At 36.8% G+C, this 22,681-nt stretch overlaps 1 protein-coding gene across 3 annotated transcripts in view; it reads left to right on the top strand.

The window, feature by feature from the left end:
* PARD3B (par-3 family cell polarity regulator beta) overlaps positions 1-22,681 on the top strand; it is a 423,913-nt gene that overhangs the window by 182,714 nt on the left and 218,518 nt on the right. For 2 of the 3 annotated variants that reach the window (XM_054830200.1, XM_054830201.1), the window contains exons 5-10: positions 774-865; positions 9,948-10,034; positions 13,504-13,629; positions 18,329-18,687; positions 20,323-20,462; positions 21,183-21,311. In XM_054830200.1, the coding sequence (XP_054686175.1) occupies positions 774-865; positions 9,948-10,034; positions 13,504-13,629; positions 18,329-18,687; positions 20,323-20,462; positions 21,183-21,311 (933 nt within the window). Of the gene's footprint in view, positions 1-770; positions 866-9,947; positions 10,035-13,503; positions 13,630-18,328; positions 18,688-20,322; positions 20,463-21,182; positions 21,312-22,681 lie in introns of all 3 variants that reach the window. The other variant, XM_054830202.1, reaches the window with a different exon arrangement.

A 22,681-nucleotide genomic window follows, 5' to 3' on the forward strand; every position in this document is an offset into this window, starting at 1 on the left:
TGAAGATTTATGTCTTCCAGCTATATTCCTGTTGCAGAGTTGGCAGAAGTGACCTCTCCAAAGAAGGTCTTTGTTACGGATTTTGCTCTGTTTACATTATTGCCATAAGGGTCGCAATGAAGTACAGTACATTAAAGCTAATATATCACCTGCTGACAGTGGTCTTATCTCATTGGTACCTCTTTCCCTCTTCCAGCAAGGAAAAAATGCAAACATTAAGAGTCTAAGGATCACAAAAATAAAGTTAAATAATAGTTTTCAAGAGCTTTAGCGTTAATGTCAGGTCCCTGTGTGCACTGTATTTTTGTGTCTGGCCAAATGGTTACATAATTTATTTTTCTGTGAAGTTGCTGTGAAAATATGTCTTTACCAGATAAATGCCACTAAGGGATGGAAAGAGCAGAAGAAACCCCATTGGGTTTATCCAAGGTCTGTGGAATCCATTGTGAGACAGGAGGTGGCTCAGGATGGGAAAGAGTGATTGATATTCAGGTTAGGCAGACAAGGAAGCAGTACCACAAGCTTTTCCAGTGGAAGCACGGTGGGACTCTGGTGTGAGGAGCAGGACTTTAGATACCCTCCTGTTCCTCAGAATGCTGTGTCCTGTGTACTGCATACAGAATGGCTCTTTCAGTCCTCGCTGTCAGTGAGATGATGCTACTTATGATTTGTTTTCTCTTCCAAATAGTCACTCAAAAATACAGATACAGCCATTGGTCTCTATGCATAAATGTGTATGTAGTTTCAAAATGTGCTTTGAAATCTCTCAACAGGGTGCTTCCCAGGTGTCCTTTCAGGATGGGGAGATGAACCTCAGTGGACCCACAGAACTTTTGTTGGCTCAGAGGGCCCGGCTCCCTGTCAGGTAGGAACATCTGTTTGGTGCTGACTCAAGTGTGGTTTATCAACATGCAAGACAAGACTGACTTCTCATTCCAGCTGCACCTGTGAATCTGCATTGTGCTCATCATGATCTCAATCTCTTCCTTCTTGTCCCTTTCCCATCCTAAAAATGCACTCAATTCACATACTGAAGCATGTATTTGTGCATGACAGTCTTTTACCCTTGTTGATGAATATGAATGATTTTATTGTCGTGTTTGTAGTATAAGGCTAAGGGGGAAATACAGTACTAATGTATACTCAGTAGTTTTACTTTCTACTCAGTCATGCACGTATTTAATGTCTTAATGTAGAGGATGTTCTTAGGTAGTATATTATATCTCAATAAATAACCAGTCAGCTGAGCCATATAATCCTAAATTGATCTTTTTCAGTTAAAATGTCACCTCTAGTTTTGAGTGGTAAGGTTATTACTTTGTATCCTGTAGTGGATATTATGTCTCTGTACACCATGAAAACTGTAGCCAATATTTGCAATATTTCCCTGTGCATTGCCTCACTGATGGAACATATTCTTTTCCTCTCTTCATTTATAACAAACTAGAGATAGCCAGTGCTGTTATAACTGAAGATGGTAGTGGTCACACTGATAGTTTGGGTAGTAACTTTTATTTTGATCAGTCTAAATTTTGAGTGAAACATAGGTAAATATATAATCTGCATTGAAAGCCAATACAGTAAAATTTGAGAGCTGCATAGCTGAAACAAGAGGAAACTAGATGTTCTCAAGAGGTTTAATAATGATCTTTGAGGTTTATTGTTCCTGAAATCACATGGAAAATTCTAAATGACTGAAATGAAGAAAATGATTTTGCAGGTTATATTCGTTACACTAAAATTAACAAGTCAGGCTGCAATACTGTGTCACAAAGTAGGTCAATCAGATGCTCGGTGGTGGTGATAGAGGATTGGTGGTGGTGATAGAGGATTGATCCTGGCAAATTTAGAGCAAAATGTTTCCATGCTGCTATTTTCCTGTCCCACCATAAGCTTAAATTTCAGTTTTGACTGATGATTCAGGTTCTGCTGAAGTCACCTTTTTGAGTAGGCAAAGGATTTCAGTCCTTTGTCCAGTACATTGTGTTTGTTGCAGAACTGTAGTGGTATTATAGCACATTGTACAATGAAATCAGGAAGTGTTATATGACACACTTCTGCATGACAGCTAAAATGTCAAAAATTAATTTGTTTCGATTTTGATGATAGCAAATAATAATTTGCTATGATTTTGAAGCTTATAGTTGTTTGTCAATACAGTATAAAATGAAAACCATGAAATAAACAGTGTCCGAATGCCTTAATCTTAAAGCATTTATCCTCACAAACACTTGAGAAGAACCAAGTGTTAATATTCTCATTTTACTTATGTGGGGTCTGGGAAAGAGGCATAAAGTTATGTACTCAAAGCCTGTGGGGAAGTTCACAAGAGCAGGGACTATAACCTTGGTGGTCTTCTGGGCCATACCAGGATTTTGGTAGACGGATTACCTTTCCTTTCAGAGCACGTGAAAAAAATTAGTCTTTTCTGTGCAAGAGAGTAAATTTCTTAGTTTTTTCTTGTTCTTTTAGTCATTGTTTCATTTCTTTTATGGGGGATTTTTTCATCTTGGAGAGGTTGTGCTTTTCAACTCATCTGTCTTTTTTGCATTTTTTCTCACTCTTGGAGGCCTCCTTGTCACCTACTTTGTATGCCATTTTGTAGTTTCTTTTCTTACCTGCTGGTACTAATACATATTTTTAGAATGGTCTCATCACGAAAAGGAACTGGAGTGCTCTTCCAGCTTTCTCTGCACCTGCCAGGCCTCTAAGTTACACACTAGCTGATTACTGTTCATCATGATGGTATAGAACTTAGTTTAGTTGCTAATGCTTTTTTTCTCTTTATGGAATGTTGCTAAAGACTTCTACAGCTTGTTTCACCTGAGGTAATTATTATGCATCACCAAATATATGCACTCATTTGTCTCTCCGTTAATTTGTAATGGGGATTAATCAAGCTCTGTGCATGCTATGCTCATATTTACTGTTGTCCTTATGCTTTTACTAGGGTGTTTTAGATCATCTAAGTCCTACTAGGAATTTTCTGAGAGTATATTATTGTTTATCATGTTAAACAAGTCGTTGCTTGCATTTGTGATTCTTCAGAAGAAGGTTGTGGTATTAATTTCCTTTTAATCTTCATAAGCTGATTTTGGTGTCCATTGGAAACGCTGACTGAGAAAAACCTCTGATACTTTTCAGAGGTATTCAGTTTTCTGAAGGGGCCAGGTCTTTTCTGGCATGTCGCAAGACAGTCGATAATAAGCCTAGATTTGTGTAGATCTCTGAGGATTTTTGTTGAATTCTGCAAACTGTCTTGGCAGAGGAGTATGTAAGGAAAAATGATAAAGAATATAGATTGGGGCCCACTCAATTGATGCCTGAGCATCTGAGTGTTGAACAGATAAGGAGCAGAGGGAAAGCTGGCCAGAACAAGGTATTCCCAAGAACCTTTCTGCATTGGTTGCAGGTTTTTTGGAGATGAAATGAGTTGTCTTAATCTGGATTGAGACTGATGCATTAATGAGAAACATGGGCCAAAAGTAACCTCCAAAACACGAAAATAAGAGAAAGGAGCAGTGTTTCTTTAAATGCAGAGTCCCAGTAAAATAATTGTACCAAAATATACCTCACTTGTGCTTCCTGTGTCTTGAGGAGATTTTTAAAAACACTATTTTGCCTGCAAGTGTTGAGAGGGGTGGTACGAGGATTTTCCCCTCAAAATTGTGAATTACGTTCAAGTATTTGTAATATATTCCAATTTCTTCAAACAGTGAACTTAGGAGGAATTCAGAACACATTATTTTGTAAAGCAAAGTTAGTTCGTATTTCCGTGAAATTCACTGGAATTTCAAAAGTCAAAGAATTTAAATTTTAAGGTGATTATTTTTATTCTTGTATGGCTTTTTCATGAAAAGTGAAGACTGTGTTTTAGGGGTTTTTTAAACTGTTTTTGCAAAAATTTTTTCATTAGGAGTAATAGGTTTATAAAGGAAAATAACGAGTTACTGTAGACCACCTGGCTATCTTACTGGTATCTTAATTTGATTGAATATAACTAAATACTAAATAATAAAACATTTTTTCCAAAAGTATTAAAACTAGTGTCTCAGTATCTAATTTGAGTCCTTTTACACTGTTCTTTCTGAAAGAAAGTATTATTTGTAATTCTCATTTGTGCAGGTATCTTTCTTGTTACATTTCAAAGATGTTAGGGGCCATGAAGGACCACAAAGTCATGATACCTTAAACCTTCATTTAAATAAGCCATGTTAAGTTAAGTGATGTTAATGAAGCTAATATTTTAGCCTAATTGTGAGCTAATTCATGCTATGGAGGAAAGAAGAAAACCACTATTGTCCCTGCTGCTTTCACTAGAAAGTATTTCTTCCTGTCACTGAGTTTGGTAATCATTATGACCTATAGCACTTTAACAAAATAGCAGCTAATCACCTGAGAAAACTATTTGAGCCTTCTCATCAGAGCACCAACCTGTCTGAGGTCAGTGTCCCTTCTCTAACTGCAACCAATAATGGGTATTTCAGAGGGAAGCAGAAAAAAAGAATAGCATGATTAATATTTTATGATTATGAAGGCTAGTCAGTTGAAGTTAAAGGCTTCAAACTTGGCTTGTTTTGTATTTCTCATTCAAGTAGGAAAACTATTCCGTTTGAAGGAAATCAGTTTCCTAATTTAAATACGTAAAATTAGTTGCACGTTGGGTAAATGAAATGAGTGGCTGTGTGAAGGATTTTTAACTCCTCTATTCAGAAGCTAATAGGAAGGAAGTTTCTTTGCCTGGGTTCTCTTAAAACATTTCACTGTAAAAGTACTGGGAAACTTTTTCAGGACTATCTGTCAGGAGTCTGAAAAATTTAATTTGACGTTTTGAGAGTTAAACTTTACTAGAAGAGAGACTTGAAACATTGGGTCATTGGCACGGTTTTTAATAGAACAAATAAAGACAGGACTAATGACAATCCTCTTGGAATTTCTGAAGGTGGATTTTTTTATTTTGGATTTGCTAGTAAAGAATAAGGGAAGCCAAGCTAATGCCATCAATGTGTAAAATTTGGTATTTTTCCTTGCTCCAATCCCCTTCGTGTTCTGGACTAGGACTGAAAGATTTTTAAAGTAACAGCAGGGTGTTGCTACTCTACAGAAGTCAAATAGAAATTTGTCACAACCTTTAACATTGAATCCCTTAGCACACTATGCATAGTAATACTGGTTTTGAAAACCTTGCTTTTCTTATTAAAAATGAGTGTGTTAAGGAACAGTAAACATGAATCTGCTTGGAAGTGGATGTTTAGCTTAATAACAGTGGATTAGTTGGAACTCAAAGGGTAATTTATGCATAGATAATTCATTACATTTTTTCATTATGTTCTGTTTTGCTATATTCCCACTTTCTAGCAGAGGTCAGGGTCAGTTCCTTGGTTTAAGCACTGTAGATACACAATTAAAGCATAACTGCAGTGTTTTTTCCTTCTTCATATTTTACTTTTTTTTTAACCTTCTATGTCTTTCATTAGTCTAACAACACAGAAGTGGAACAACTTGATTTAAAGAAGAAAGGCACAAAAACCTGGTGTCTGCAGGTTGTCTGGTTTCTGTCTGAACCTTTAGACAGTTAATCTCATGAGAACTAAGTAATTTTAGTGGGGGGGGAAATCTGGATTACAATAGCATCTTTACTAGATTAACGCATTTTTGTAATGAGAGGGTGATTGATTACCTCTTCAAACATGAAACTGGAAGATTCTGACATTATTTCATAGTAAATATTTAAACTTTGTGGGTAGTTTGTTTAGTTTTATGTAGAATGGAGCAGCTGAAATGTGCTTGTCTCTTCTGAGAGTGACATTTTTGGGAAGGTCAAAGCGCCTTGGAAATCCAGGTCCTGCTGCAAAACTCCAAAATGTTTCTTTCTGGAGAGAGGTCCCTTTTAAGTATCTGTGTGCTCAGTGGTTGCAATTGGTTCTTCAGTATTATTGGATAGTTTGCAGAAAAGCTTTCACCTACCAGATCTTTTCCCATGGCATAACTGACAAACTGCTAATTCTTGATACAGTTTTCAGGAGGGGGAGCTATAGTATTCAACAGTAAGGGCACTGCCAATCTGAAGATGAGACTGATTCACCACTGAATATGCACTGCTGAATGTGCAGCACTCCACTTACATTTTGCTTTCCATGTTACAAATGGACTGCTGCACATGCTCGCTACACACACGCATACATCTTCTCTATCTCTCTCTTTGCTAAACTGTACTCATCAACATTTTTAATAATATGCATGGCAAGCATCCTGACAAATGTGATAGACTGTAAGGAATCTGGCAGAAATCAATAAACATCAAACGATGAAGAATTTAGAGTAAATGATGACAGGTTCTTCAGGTTAAAAATCAATAGTACAATGTTGAATGTGGTCCTTGAGGCCACAATCAGGTCATGCTAGGCAGGTGTTCTCTCTTCGCTGAGACCTCTGAGGCACCTTTAGTGCAGCGAGGGGGAGGGAGATGCCAGGATGCATTTGAAGACGCTTGAGTGTTGTGTTTCTAGTTGGGGTGAATCCTGCAGTTCAGATAAATCTCCCCGAGATAAACGCTTTTTAAAAGTTCACTTATTTTGATTGCTATAAGAACATATATATATGTATTCCATAAAAATTGGGTTGCAAACTTAGCAAGGACAGTATTTTCTGAGGTAGGAGCTCTATCTGGTCCTTGGAGAACATGCAGGAAATACCAGCAGTGTAGCACACTGAGGCACCCTCTGTGCATCGCTCACTGATGCTCCAAGCCCCTCATCCCCAGCTAGCAATTGGACTCCAGGTCTTTTATACTGACTTGACAGGCTAGACTCGTTTTTTCTTTTACTACAAAATGCATTTAAGATGTATAGGGGAGATTTAAAATAGGAGTAGGCCACTAGTAGGTTACTAACTTTTGGGATTTAATTTTTTCCTATTTTGAGGGATTGGTTGGTTTTTAAATGTGTTGAATATTGCAGAAAATCCATAAATTACATACAGCCAGTATCACAGCTGTCAACCAGCAGTGGAAAGCCATTCTGCTTTCTCCTGCCTCCTCCTTCCAGTTTTTTAACATGACTCTGTCAAACTGAGGAGTCCCAAAACCTTGGTGTCCCTTGTGCCTGTGGAGTTCAGTAATTAGTATTCTTAAAGCTTGTCCTGTTTAGGATCTCATTCAGCCGTGCTCTATTCCTGAATACTCTCTCCAGTATAGTGTAAACTGTAAGCCAGGGTGGAATAGTACACTGCTGGAATTCAGCTGTTCTTGTGGGCAGATTAAACCTGCTGGAAGATGGACAGCATAAGTGAATTATGTGAAATTTTTTGAGTCTCTGATCTTTGAGGTTCCTAAACCAAAAAAAGTCAAATCCCAGATATCTTGTTTTTTAAATTTTTTTAACTGTCAGGCTTTCGTAGGTGAATATTAAAAAAAAGTGTCCTCAAAGATCTATTGAAGTTATTGTGAAGGGCAGTTTTCTTCTCACATGTAACTAAGAATCACATTTGAGAATGAAAAGTCATTCTGACTCATAGATTTTTGATTAAAAATAAAATTCTAGAGTACTTATATATATGTATATAGAGTGTGCTTTTATTCTGGATATTTAGTGCTTTAGTAATCCATAATTTTTAGGATGTACCACAATGTTTTTAAATGTAATACACAATGTACCTGTGGGCTATTTGTTTTCACAAAGAAACCTATTTTTCTTAGTGTGTAGATTTCATGTTAGATTTAAAAATAAAGTTGTGTGTTTTCTTTGGCTTTGAGCCTACTTATAACTGTAAGTGCATTGATTTAATTTGACAGCTAACCTGTCTATTGCGATAGCCCTCAAAAGAATTCCTGCTTTGTTTTACAGTTGCTTAGGAAGACAACTCTTCCCTGGAGTAATTGAGCAATACGGGGTTATCTAGGGACAATTGTAACTTCTTTAAATTTTTCCTGTACAAATGAAAGCCCATTCACTACTTTTGATTATTTGCTGGATCTGTAGGTTCTGGCTACTTAATTTGCTTGTATGTTTTGATTCTGCAGAAGTTCAAAAGGCAATAAAAGTAGCCCTTTATTTTTTGGTCTTCTAAGAAAATTGGAGGAAATAGAAGATGGAACTGAAAGAAGAGTTAATTTCCTATGCATGCATTTTTGAGTTTTTGGTAACTACCCTGATTAGCTTTTCTGACCAGTTTCACTGGAAAAAAATGTTTTCTAAAAAAATTTATAGGAATATATTGTCAGTATTTCTGTGTTTTATTCATAGAGAGGTATACAGGAAACAAAAAATCAGCAAATAGAAATACCTGTTGATCATGCCTGTGTTATAAATAGAGTAACATGAAAAATCTGTTATGTTGGGATTGGTGTTTGTTGTTCAGGGTCTGTCTGTTTCATTTTTAGGGAATACAAATTCATTCTCATGTCAGCCTTTTTGGAAGAATAATTTACAAAAACCCTCCTCCTCAAAACTGCCGACAAACAAATCCTACCCCCCCAAACTCCAAAGGCAAATGATGTAACTTGTTTTCTGGTCTTATTCCATATTTAGCTGACCAAGCTAAGAATTATTGTATCTAGGGCAAGTTGTTTCTGATTATTCATTATGCAACTAGATAAAGGTTTGTAATGACAACCTTAAGAGAGAGCTCAGCTATGCCATGTGTTTTTATGTTGTACCTAATCTGGTGTAACTGTGTTGCCAATTCAAGGGTGGTCACAGATTCCTCCCCTATACCTGTGCATTTCTTCTTGCATCAAATCAAACGATCATAAGACTATGGGTCAGTCAGCTGATCCTGGGGATATTGTTGTACTAGGAAAAAAAAAAATCACTTGGGGGCTTGGTCATCTTGCTCATCTTGCAAACATGCACTCTTTAGTTTCGTTGCATGGTTTTTGGAGAACAGTCAGAAGTCTTTTTCTCGACAGCAGTGCTTGCATCAGTTAGACTCAGTCTAACTTATGGCAGTATATAAAGTGGCTATTTGGTTCAGTTTTCCATGTTCCGTAAACACTATAGGATTGGCGTGCGAGCTCAGAGCTTCTTACAGCTTGAATACGTGAGGATGTTCTAAAAATGGGAATGCCGAATAGAATTCCACCTGCCACTAATCCTGAGTGATGGTGTTCAGTGCGATTTGAGGGGACAGAATGTTACAGAAGATGTAGACTAGCATAGAAAGTAACATGATCTGCCAGAATACCGACCTTACTCTTCCCCCCACCCACACACCCACACATTCTAGTCAATTCAAGTACCTTCCTTTTCAAATTATGATCACCCAGAATAGAGTTAAGGTCACTGTAAGGCTGGCAGTGTAAAATACTCAATAGGAAATGAAACGGCACATAGCCATGAAACAGCAAAAATCTGTCAGACGTAATGTAGAGGTTTTTGATAATGGTGTTTGAGGAAAGAAACTTCCTGACAAAATGAGCTGACTTGCACTTTTGATTACGATTTGTTTTGTTCTTTGTTTGAAAGTGAGGTTGTATGCAACTGAGGGAAGAAATAAAAATATTTCAATATAGTTTGACTAATTTGCTTATTGACTTGCTGTCTTTAATGTGTGATCTTCATGTTTATAGTGTGTCCACATGTGGAAATTAATTGAAGCGGCTCATGTGAAGCTTAAATTAAGAACATGTAGAATATTTTTTCTTATGATTAAGTCTCTCCTGACTAAAAGACTATTATTTAATATTCTGGTTAACTTAAGCGTTGACTTAGGAAAATGTCTAGTACTTGGTGTCTTTCCCTTTCAAAGTACACAAATCCTAATCTTAAAAAAAAAACCCCACCCAAATTTGATAGCCGTTTTACATTTCATTTTATTCTTATATATTAGTGCACTGAGTCTAATATTTTTTCTATCCTTTCTGCTATCTGATCAATCAGGAATTTGTTTTTGACATAGAAAATTCTGTGAAGAAGCATATGAGATGTTTCCTTGTGCTCTTTTTTTAGTGAAATGACAAAAACAGTGGAGATTTCTGGGGAAGGTGGACCCTTGGGAATACACGTAGTGCCCTTTTTTTCATCTCTGAGTGGAAGGTAAGCTATTTTCTGCATTGCTCAAGAAGTATATTAATGACAGGATTTCAGTTGTGGTTCTCTTAAAATACAATTTAACCATAAGGAAAAGAAATGCTTAAAAGAAAATTGGTACTTGAGTCTACGACACTGCCTTCCATTACCAAAATATTTGCTAGTCTAAGTTACCTATAAGATGTTACCAACCCCTTTGTTCATATATGTCCTTTTAATTACCTCTGGTTTTGTTCTCTGTAGGGTAAACTAGACTTTCTGTAGAATAATGTAATACTAAAGGTATAGGGACTAGGGGGTTGGTTGTTTTGTGTTGGGTTGCTTTTGTGGGTGTGGGGTTTGCTTGTTGTTGTGGGTGTGGGTTTTTTGTTTGGGTTTATTGTTTTGGTTGTTTTTTCTTCCATTTGGATTTCTCTTCATGGCCCTTCTTTAGAGACATGTCAGACAAGAAAAGTAAAAAAAAAAAAAATTGCTTGCCTGGTCATGCCTCATATTTTTTCAAGCCACCTTTCAGATTTGCTTGTATAGCATTTATAAAAATGTGCACTATACCATGAACTTTTCTTTGTCACAATGCAATTACTTTAATTGTAAATGATTTAACATAGTCCCTTGAGATCACAAAAGCCTATTATAGCAGCATGCTCATATTGATGTGCTGTAGTTAAGACTGTGTCAGCATTTTCATTACAACTGTTTTCCAAGCTGTGTAACTCAGGTGTTAAAAATAAATAAAAAATTAAAGAATTCTAGGTTGAAATTTGACATACAGAGGCTTGGGAGGGTAGTTAATACAGCACTGGCAGCCCTGAATAAGAGAGAGGAAATTGTCAGTGCCATAAATGACACTATAGTAAAATGGCTGCCTGTAACAGAAAGACAATTATTGCAAAAGTAAAAATTGTATAATTCTTACATGTTTCTTTGTCAACTTTCATGTAGGACAGAGAATGTGAAGGATTAAATTACCTTGTAAAAGTCTGTGTGAGTAAACGTTTTCTCAGCAAGATTTGAGTTTGTAAGTGGACCCAAATTCATTCAGAATGTTTTATTTGCCAAAAGGGAAAATAGATGTCCGCCTGCTGCCTGGGAAAATGTCGTCACTGTCTCAAGAAAGTTGGTCTTTGATGGGAAATGTAGGAGGTCTGAGTTGTGTCCTTGGCTTTACAGGCTGCCTGTTTGCATTGAGAAAGGCACTCATATTTGTTACCCCGTCAAGAAATGCAGACACTGGTTCTTTGTTATAGGCATGCCATAAAGATTGTAGTGTGTACACTGTATTTCAAGATCATTAGGTAAAAAAGTGATGAAATTGCAAGCTATTAAAATGAGTCATTTTTGTAACTGTAATACCGTTCTGTATTGAAGTATCGCTGTTTTGGATGCAGCTTTTAAAGGCCTTCGTGAAGAAAAAGTGGAGTTTCTTCGTCTGCATTGCATGCATGTTAATATGTCATTATTTGCAAATGCTTTTGGGGATCCCTCAGAGAAAAGAGTTTCTTGACAGACGGACTACTCGTTTAGACAGTTGTCTTGAAATTTTAATGACCCTTGGCAGAACCATACTGATACCTTTGTAAAAACACTAGAGTGACTTAAATCGCTTGTCCCTTTTATTTAATCAAGCCTTAGACTAATGTATAAATTTTAACTCATCATAACATGGGAAAGTACAGAAGAGCATCTTCTGTTTCTGTTAATGACAAGATACAATTTATGCTGGCATGCTGGCCGTGACTAACGTGGTCTGGTATTTCAATTGTAAAGTTATCTTCTAATAAGGTAATGCTGGTTTTAGTCTAGTGCTGCTGCAAAGCAAAATTTTTCTAGAGGTAGTTAAAAAATTGCATTAATTTACAAAATCTTAGTTTATACAGGGATAACAAAACTAATGGAAATAATTTCCCCCCTTTCTTTTTGCACTTAGATATCACTAAAAAAGGAAATTAAAATTTAATAGTGCATTAAAATAATGCAAAAATTGAGGCTGTGGAAAAAAGTAATGGAGGAATGAATTTAAGTTGCCACAGTACATGTAGCTCAAGCCACTCATTCAGGTACTACAGCACAGATGATGAGTTTGACATGTGGGCAATCCTATTGCATTATATGGATGCAGCATCTAAACACAACAGGATTAGTGAAGATCATGGCCACTGACTTGTAATTTCTTTTATTTCTCTACTTTTATTGGTTTGCATCTTAATGTAATTATATTTCATTAGTTCTTAGTGTTTAGGTTTTTAATTGCCAGTAGTTGGATGTTTGTCATCAGTAGGGCAGTGGCCTCCTCACCACCACTGCCCCTTTGAATGCTTTAGTGAAGGGTAACACAGCTTGCAAGAGAATTTTTATGTGATAGATTGAATCAGGTTTTTTTCTGAGAGATGTTTTGAAGAAGTAATATTCAGTAAGAACCAAGTTTTCACTTAAAGTACATTGATATGACAAATATAAAATTTTAAATCTTATTATACAGTAAATCTAAAATTAGATGCATGGTGAATATAGTGTCATTTTGAAATAGTTATTGGCATGCTGTGAATCTGTTGAATGGACTTAAATATGAGGGGCAGTCATGAATCTGAGAAAAAAATACAAGACTTCTGTTTTGTGATTGGAGTGCTGGCATGTTGGAAATTGCACATTAATATTTTATGGAGTATAACCAATAGAAAATGGTCTCTAAAGGTCATCTGTCTTTGCTGATGCAGTATGGAAATTTAGTGGTTAAAACTGGATTATAAAAGGTCTTCACAAACATGCAGTTGTCAGGTTTTTTGGACATTGTCCTGGTATCATTGGATATATCTATGTTGAATTGTAGTCTGCAATACAGAGATGCTCCAAGTAGGTCAGAAATAGCCTAGCGCTCCCAGCAGAGTTAGCCACACTGGAATGTTGCATCACTCACATTTGTTCACTTGATGCATTATCAGAAGTTTCTGTGCTGCACCTCAGTTTTCAATTTGCACATAACCTGGTAACAAACAACTTATGTTTCAGAGACTTTTCAAACATAGAAATGGTGGTTATTTTTTATCTTATGCTAATGCCTGTTTAGTTTATTATAGTCAATTTAGAAAATTACTTTTAATCTGTTTGTGCTTTTCTTTGGAGCAATGTAATCTTACTTAGTGGCAGATAAATATTGCATAAGCTACATTCAAATTTTTAACTGGATGGAGAGATTTAGGTGTTTTCCTGTGTTTCGCCAAGGATGACCTACAGGACTTAATGCTTCCTGAAGTTGTAGCAAGTAGTATAGCATTAGTATCTGGCAGTTTTTCTTGGTGTTTCTTGAATCCTCTCCCTGTTAGTGAGCTGAAAATCCTTTCTCTAGGTTAAGAACTTCATAATGGTCTACTCTATCTTATCTCATACACAGTAGAGATTACTATCTATTTTTAGTTGTGATAAATTAATACCAGCAGAATAAAGGATAGTTTTCACTTTTTTTTTCTTTTGGTTTTAGGATGCTGGGACTCTTCATCCGTGGCATTGAAGAAAACAGCAGATCTAGGCGTGATGGGCTTTTCCATGAAAATGAATGCATTGTGAAGATTAACCACGTGGACCTTGCAGATAAAACCTTTGCACAGTAAGTGCTGGTTTACTTCTACTTTTAACTATCCAGCATTTTATACAATGCTGTGTTTATTAAGTGATCAATGCAAAGGGATTAATACTTAAGCTAAAATGCCTGTAAAATTGATACCTGGCAGAAACTTTGTAATTTTCTGTTGAGAGGGGACCTCATCAATCCTTTTAAATATATGAAGGGAAAATGTGAAGAGGATGGGGCCAGGCTCTTTTCAGTGGTGCCCAGCAACACAACAAGGGACAATGGGCACAAACTGGAACACAGGAAGTTCCATCTGAATATGAGGAAAAACTTCTTCACTTTGAGTGTTTCACTGCATTGAAACAGGCTGCCCAGAGAGGTTGTGGAGTCTCCTTCTCTGGAGATATTGAAAACCTACCTGGAGGTGATCTTGTGCAACCTGCTCTAAGTGATCCTGCTCTTGCAGGGGGGTTGGACTAGATGATCTCCAGAGGTCCCTTCTAACCCCTACCAATCTGTGATTCTTTCTGAAACCACCAGATAAGGTAAAAATTGAGAGGAATCTTCCTGTAATCTCAACGAACCTATTGTGCTTACTTATTTAAATTGGCTTTAAGTTTTTTAATAGTTATCTTCCCTTTTTAATTCTTCTGTTATTTTTTCCATATTTTCTTTGTAATTTGTTCCTCATAAGACCTTCAGAATGAGTCAACATTGCAGCATGTTTTTGATGTTCTTTTGCAAATGAAATAAGTTTTTTTTTTGGTGCTGCAGCTTTGTAAGCATTTAATTTTTTAAAAAATACTAGTACTTTCAAACTATGATTAGTTGAGCTAAATGGTAAGTCTCACCTCATGACTTTTACTAAAAATCTGTTGACATTTATTATCTATCTCAAATTACTTTAACAGGTTGCTTTGATTGGCTGTGAATTAATGTGACATTGTTGCACAAAAGAATAGCCTCTCAAATTTCACAGATACTTGCTGTAGTAATTAAATAGTAATTTGTTTTTACTTTTAATCCATATGTTTAGACAGCTGAGTGATTGTTTATAATATAACAAAAACCTATTGAGATCTCAAAGGAGTTGAGGCTTAACTTTCTAAACAGTAAGCCAAATATTCAAGGTTTCTAGACTAAAATCAAATAAGTAATTTCACTGTTAGGGATAAATATTTGCAAAATAGATTTTCATAAAACGAGCGCAGTTCTGTAGTAGATATTACCTTGTTTCTGAGGTTGTGCTTTTTGCCTTCTGATAGGTTTTTGAGTTACTGTTTTCTGAATATTTGGTGATAAATGTATGCTGATGTGATATAGTATGTGCCATTCTTTTCCACCCATGGAAAGTTCCTACATGAGATATCTTTATCAGAACCATAAGTGATGATATCATATTAAAATATTTGTTGCCTCACCCTGTGGATTTTGTAATGAAGATATATCCTTCCCAAATGACATTTTGTCTGAATCAAACCCTCTCTTTTCAAAATTGTATGTGATGTTTTCTTTACAAATTCGACTCCTTTGTGTTCTCTTCATTATGTAACTAGATCTCCGAAGGCTTTAAGCCCATGTGGAGTGGAGGACTCGGAATATTTTTCTGTAAGGTTACTAGATTTTGGGACAATTAGAAATATTGCAGTAAACTTTCCAGCTCTCCATTAGGCTTCCCTTCAAAATGAGAAATGCAGGACACTTTGCTTTTTCCAAGTTTGTGTACAGTTTTAGGAGTTGGAAGGGATACAAAGGCAATTGTTGAGAGAGGCCAGTCTTGTTAGATGATCTCTCTGTCATTGGGAGAGTCAAAGAGAGAAGTGACTACAAGGTGATTCAGAGCAGAGCCTAATTTAGCTGGTCTAATTCACCTTATGTTACAATAACAAGTAATGTGGTTGCAGTGGCATTGGATCTGAGGAGAAACACTGTGGGCAGTGAGGACTCGACATCCACGTGGGGACTGGGAGGGGGGAGTATTTTGGACAAGCTCTAGCCTGCCCTGATGTCCTATTATGTTGTTCTTCTGAATTACCTTCCAGAATAGCCATCTGCATCATCTCTCTCCCCTGGCTGTTGAGAATGGCAAAAGGAAGGAGCTTTCTGCGTTGAAACTTAGTGAATATGCCTTTTAGTTTTCATCTGGCATGACATAACTATACTAACCTGACAGAAGTCCAAGTTACAGAAATGCAGTAATTGTAATGGATGTGACAAAGTATTGTCCCAATGACTGCTGACCCAGAAATAGTCATCAAATTTTCCTTTGAGAGGAAAATCTGCTTGCTGGTTTCAAATTGACATTTCTTCATAACCCTTGTAAAAGCTGTTTTAACACTTAGCAGAGACTGTTACATGCTGTCTCTTTCCATTTTCAGCAGAGACTTTCTATATTGCTCCTGATGATTGCTGCTTCTACAGCTTTAATAGCAGCAGCCTACTTTCTGTATTCCCATGTTTATAATAGTTTTATATATTGAGACTGTTGGTCTGCTTTTTCATTTGCTGTTAATCTATTCAATTACATTCTGTTGTGTTGCAGAGTTTCTAGCACCTCTTTTAATTGACTTCCTTATTTTTTTAATGTATGTTTGGGGTCTCAAGAAATGTGAATTTCTCCACCCATTATTTTTCCTCTTTGAAGTGCAGCCAGTTATTTTGCCCCTGAAGACTGCATTTAGGCTTTCCCACAGGATATCTTGTTATTTCCACTTTTTTTTGTTTGAAGGAGAATCTTGTATTTTCTTTCATGTATTTAAAATACTCATCTCCTGAAACTGAGTTATTAAATTACCTTGTAACACATGACCAAGTGGCTGCTTGCAAGGATGAAGACGAGGTGTGAAAGAAACCTGCTTAAGACTTTACATGCTGGGAGCTTGCCATGGTTTCTACAGTCAGGGTGAGGTCTGTCCTTGAAAACCTTCACAGGCTATAGGTGAGCAGGTAACCTATAACCCCTGCAGACACGCTGGGACAGTGCTGTTCTGAAACCTAACCCTTGAGAGTGGTGCTGGAAGAATACCTTCCCACAACGCTCTCCCTGCTACCTTTCTTTTCCAAGTTTGAGTTTTCTCTTCTGGCAGTGTCTTCTGTCAATGAATGCGGTTATTCTGACTCTTGGTGCACGTACGCTCAGTGTAGCCAGGATGGTTCTTTCCCACAGCAGTATCCATTGGGACTGCCCCCTGACTTCAGTGTCTTCATGCTGTAAAAAACCCTCTTGAAACAGCCCCTCCCTTCCCCTACCTACAGCTGCAAGGTGGAGGTACTGTGCAACTCTGGTCTGGGAAAGCAGTAGGTGTGTATTCAAGATGTTATAGTTTGCAGTGGCTTCCTGTCTGTATCGCTGTAAAAAACCTGTTTATTTCGGAAGTACTTTCAACATTGACTCCTGTTGCATACCTGAGTGTAAATCCAAAGCCAAGACTTCAGTGAGATATTGACTTTGCTTGACTGACAAACACGCTACTGAAATGTAGGAGATACGTAAATTGTTCTCAAAAGGGCCCCGTGATTTATTTAAAAATTAATGTGGCTGTTATTTCCCCTCTTGACCTGACTCTGCTAAGCAGAAGTTCTTGATTTTTTGTTCTCAAAATGTACTTCAGCGACTACTTCTGTTTGTACTTAAGTTGTCTTCTGCAGTACGGAAGAAAATCAGTTGATTTCATCAGAAGAGGAGAGGAAAGCATAGAGAGAAGTCTCCTTCCTTTAGAATCCAAGGTTCATAAAATGTCTTGATTGACCAACTCTATGGCTTATTCAAAATCCAGGGAAAGCTGTATGAACAGTTGCTGTGGCCGAGTTGTCTTAATTGCCTGCAATGCATGGAAATCTGAACGCTGTATTCTTACCTTGTTAATCAGTTCAAGGGGAGCAGTTTCACTCAGTGCTGTAATACGGTTTCTGGTGTTGCAATTGAGCACGTCTCTGAAGACACCGATTAAGTAAAGTCCACACATCCAGCTTAGCAAGAGGTCACTGCTTAAAAGTTGTGAGTAATATCTGCCTATTAATTTATCTATTTAGTAGAAACACAGAAATAGTTGCAACTTTTGCAGTCACCAGAATTTTTTTTTTGTTGTCTATATATCCCATACCATCATCCTTTTTCTGTTGCACCATTTGCAGTCACAATATTTCTTCCGAAGATGTCCGTACATCCCATACCCTCATCCTTTTTTATTGGTGTGGAATCAGCCAGCAGTTGCATTAGGAATGATGAAGGAATCTGAGGGGCAGTTAGGCTGTACTCAAAAAAAAAAAAAAAATGGAGTCTTGAGCTTGTTCATCATAGTAGATGTATCCACCAGAGCAATTGATCATAAGTGCTCAGTGTGTATGCCAACAAGAAAACATAATGGACAAACACTTGAAAAAAGTAGCAAGCTGTAAGTTCAGGAGTCTTTTGATAAGCTTTTGCCATCAAAACTTCCCTTCCTGATGTGCTGCATGAAGAATTGTGTTCATTAGTTTATTCTGGCTAATATGTTTTCATAGCAGCCTAGGAATCCTGACAGATGTGCTATTCTGCATTGAAATGTAAGGAAATGTTGTAGTTTAGAAGTTTTATTTCATGTGTACTTTTTAGAAAAGGGACCCTGTAGATGTGAAGGTAGGGTTATTTCTTCATGTTTAAGATGAATTTTTGTTTTATTCTCTGTAAACAACTTCAAACTTTGCCAAAATTTTCCGGTTTGTGATGGGAATTTTCACACTTTTTTTTTTAAAGGGCTCAGGACATCTTCCGTCAGGCAATGAAATTTCAAAGTGTCATCTTGGAAGTCCTTCCTCCATATAATCGAGAACAATATGAGAAGTCTGCTATTGCTCCCCTTTGTTTTCTGGATAACGAAGAAGGAGTTGCAAAAACAAAGATTCCACCTCCTGTTCATCCAAAACCTGCTCTGAAAACAATTAATCTTTCTGGAGCAAGCAGCTTGGAGTCAGGTGTACAGACAACACTACAACAAGCTAAAAGCCCCAACCTCCCACGTCTGGGTAGAAAGTCGTCTTCTCCCTCACTGTCCCCTCTTATGGGCTTTGGCAATAAAAAAAATGCAAAGAAAATAAAGATAGACCTGAAAAAAGGTAAATCTTTGGAGATGATATGATTAATTCTGTATCATGTTCTCTATATTGATACTTTAACTTTAAACTAAACTAGTGACATTAAAAGTACAAGCAAGTTATTGACAGTTTAAAAGTTCCAAAACTTCAAAAAAGTAAAAGAATATTTCAAAAGGTAAAGGAATGTTAACAGTAATGTTCTCAACAGTCAGCTTTCTCATAAATTTTTGATGCATGTTATCCAGACTTACTGATTTTTAAAACATCTCAAGTCATGATTATGGAAGGTATTTCATTAGCAACATGTGATATTAAGAGATGATTCAGCCTTTTCACAAACACAGAATAAAAAAATTCAACTACCTGCTTGTAACCTTTATTATTTTTATTCATAACTGCTAATTGACCAGCACTGTTATGACATTCTTTTAAAAATCTATTTAAATCTTTTTCGTGTTATCCAGGAGGTTGACCGCAGATTTACCTGCCTTTCCCTTTTTTATTTTCTACAAACCTTTTCTTCCATCTGTAGTTATTTGGCTATCAGCAGGCTGATTTTGTGTGTGTATCTTTAATTGCTTCTCCATGCAGATGTCTGTCTTTGCATGGAGTAACAGGTTTATGCACATGTAGTAAAATGTGCTTAAGCAGATCCCAATTAGCACTTATTTTCTGTTTAATTTGTCTTTGATTTGGCTGAGAGTTAAATTTGATGCTAGAAGTGGCCCTTAAAAAAAACAACTCTCTGTAACTTTATTCTTTAAACACAAGAAGAATGTAATCAAGCTATCATTTCTTAATTTTTGTTATTTCTTAAATCACTCATTTTTACTTCCTAACTCTTCAGCTTTGCATTAACAAAACCTACTTCAGAATTTTCCCCATTTTAGATGTAATGCTTTTGATTTTGAAACAGTAATTTGTATTTTTAGAAATGATAGGAATGTGATAGTGAGATGGTATCTCTGAAAAATATCACATGGGTAGCAATCCTGCTCAATAAAAAAATGCATGGACCCTGCTATTCCTAGGTGATTTTAATGGCTTATAAGCAACACCTGCTAATACTGATTTTACTCCCTAATTATATGTTAAAACATTTATCTATTAACACTTGAGGCTGTTTATTTCCAAGCAGCAATCAACTTTGTGAATGGAAGCTTAGTACTTGTCCTTTCTTAAAATCGTGTAGTCAGCAGTTCTTGCATTCAAATTGTGACTTTTTCTACTTTTCCACCAGGTTTCAGTAAAACCTGCTAAATTCTATTTATGCTTATAAGTAAACAATTCTGATTGCTCTGATTTGTTTCAGAGACTATTAACATTAATGTGAAGGCTGATACTAAAACCACCTAGAGAAAAGGTAAATGCTTGAAAATGAGAGTTCTTGCTTGTTTTGTATTATTGTGGGCTATCCAAAAGTATTTCCATCTGTAGCTGTTGCAGGAGGATTTGAGCTTGTGTTCTGACATTGACAGAATTCTTCTCTGACCACGCAGAAAATAGGCTTGTGTTTACAGCTTTTTGCTTTCTTTTTTTTAAAGAACTAACCTGAATGAGTGTCTGTGATATGCTACTGACATTGTTTACTTACTTTTAAGGATCACCATTTGTTTGTTGAAATTTATGTTGAGAGTTCTTTATCTGACCTTCTAGGTCCAGAAGGACTTGGTTTCACTGTGGTTACCAGAGACTCTTCGGTACACGGTCCTGGTCCAATTTTTGTGAAGAATATTCTACCAAAAGGTGCAGCAGTAAAAGATGGCCGTTTGCAGTCAGGAGACAGAATCCTGGAGGTATGGATAAATATCCTTTGTGTTTGCATTGCTGAGTATTGATTGCTGATACATACTACTGATGTATGGAATTAAAATTCTCAACCTTTATTAAAAAAAGGTCTCATGGCTTTTGTACTGTTTGTCAACAAGTATTTTACGCTGCAATTTGGAAAAATGTGTTTTTCACAAGGGTCTATGGGATGTTTGAACATCTTGGTTCTTAAAGGACATAAATGTATCAGTTTAGAAACAAACCATGTCTTGCCTCTTACAGCCATGTCCAAAAATCTCTGATTAATCTTGACACGTCAAAGTGCTCATTTTAAGGCAATTTTGCTCAAATCTATCTGTTCAAAATTTTCAGATATCTTCTGACTTACAGTCTCATTATCTAATGGGTTATTTCTACTTACAAACCTCAAAAAGCTCTTAAGGTAAACAGTTTTAATAATACTTAGATCTTGTTTTTGTACTTTTCATCTTCAAAGTGCTTTCCAAACTAATTAAGCCTCACAAACCCCCTGCAAGGTGGGTAAGTACTACAGACCTGCTTTAACAGATGGTGAAAATGAGGGGAAAAAAGGTTAAGTGATTTGTGCAGGGGCAGAGGGGGGGAACAGTGTGAGAGCTGCTAATTCTTCTTTGCTCTCAGTCACTGACATCTGTGTTTAGGTGAAGGGAAAATGACAAAAGACAGTCATACAGATATGACATCCTCTGTTCTTTTGTGTCTGGTAGGTGAATGGACGGGACATCACTGGCAGGACCCAGGAAGAACTTGTAGCCATGCTGAGGAGCACAAAGCAAGGGGAAACTGTCTGTCTGATTGTGGCTCGTCAGGAGGAGGCCTTTCTACCTCGAGAGCTGGTAAGCTTGTTAGTTTGTCCTGAAAAGTGATACTGAAACAATTCCATGTTTTAAAACTAGCCCAAGAAATATAAATGAACTGTTGTTGTCTGAGAAAGCCAGTGACGAGTAACTGTATAAGGCTTGTGTTTGAAAAGTATTTATACTTACATTTGATTTTGATGGATATTTATCTACTTTAGATGCAATTCCATGCAATCTGATCTTTTCATCCCAAAAGTGACATCATAAGCATAACTCACAGGGGAATATTGTAAATTAATCTTCTAACTGTGAGGACAAGCATGACTGAAAATGGATTATTGTCTTTCAGAAAAGCAACAAACTTTAAACCAGAAGTTTGAAGTGCATGTAATGAGTCCTGCAGCCTACTGGTAACAAACTAGTGAGGGTGGTTGCCCCCAAGGAGATGTATCTGCTAAGCCAGGTGCCAAACTGCAGGAGTGGTGAGGGATAGAATTCCATTGCACTCCTCACAAATGTTGGAAGCAAGCTTTTCCTTGGCTGCTAGTCTTTGACATAATAGCCTCTTGCATGTCTGACTTCATACTATCTCAAGTGCTTAATTTTCACTTTTTTTTTTTTTTTTAAATGCTGGCATGGAACTGCATTCTCTTTTTCTCTCCATAGAGGAGGACTACATCAGTGTAAAAGTGCTATCTGATACATACTTGTTTTCCCTCAAAGAAGGTCATCTCTTTGGTTGCCTCTTCCTTATCTTGATTGATGGTTATACTTGACCCTTCATTAAGAAGTTCTTAGAATAAAGGAAGGACAGCATTTCCTGCTTTTGTCTCATTTTATCTCCTTTAAAGAACACAAACCTGCTTCATCCTTTTCTTAAGATGCTGCCTTCTTGCTTTTCCTTTTGCTTTAGACTGTTAGCAGGAACTTCTGCAGAGATCCTCCATTGTTTCCTCACAAAACACCGCTAACAGTTTTGCTCGTTTCTTTGTTACCAGTTGGACCTTGTTGAGGTGAGGGTGTCTGTTGCCTGTGGTAGGATGAGAAGTTTGGGGGGAGTGCAGATTCTCTCACGTGCACCTTTCCTCTTGTGCTGCTGGTGCCCGCTTTTTCCTGTAGTAGAGCAATTGTGAAGTGTCCTAACGAAACTATTTTTGTTTTCATTTTCCTTTTTTTTTATTGAGTAATCTTTAAGGAGGATAATGGTAGAATATTTTCAGCCCTGCAACTGGGCGTCTGTTATCGGTGATTCCCAAAGCATCAAAACTGGTCATTGTAATGCTCTGTTTAGTAAGCCTTGAGCTTGTAGGGTCAGTGTGTGTGGATTGGAGGGAAATTTCTGATTCTGAATTCTATTATATTATTATTCTATTATTCTATTATATTTAGGATTTCTTTTCTTCCAC

Source organism: Grus americana, chromosome 6, assembly GCF_028858705.1.
Source record: "Grus americana isolate bGruAme1 chromosome 6, bGruAme1.mat, whole genome shotgun sequence".
NCBI lineage: Eukaryota > Metazoa > Chordata > Aves > Gruiformes > Gruidae > Grus > Grus americana.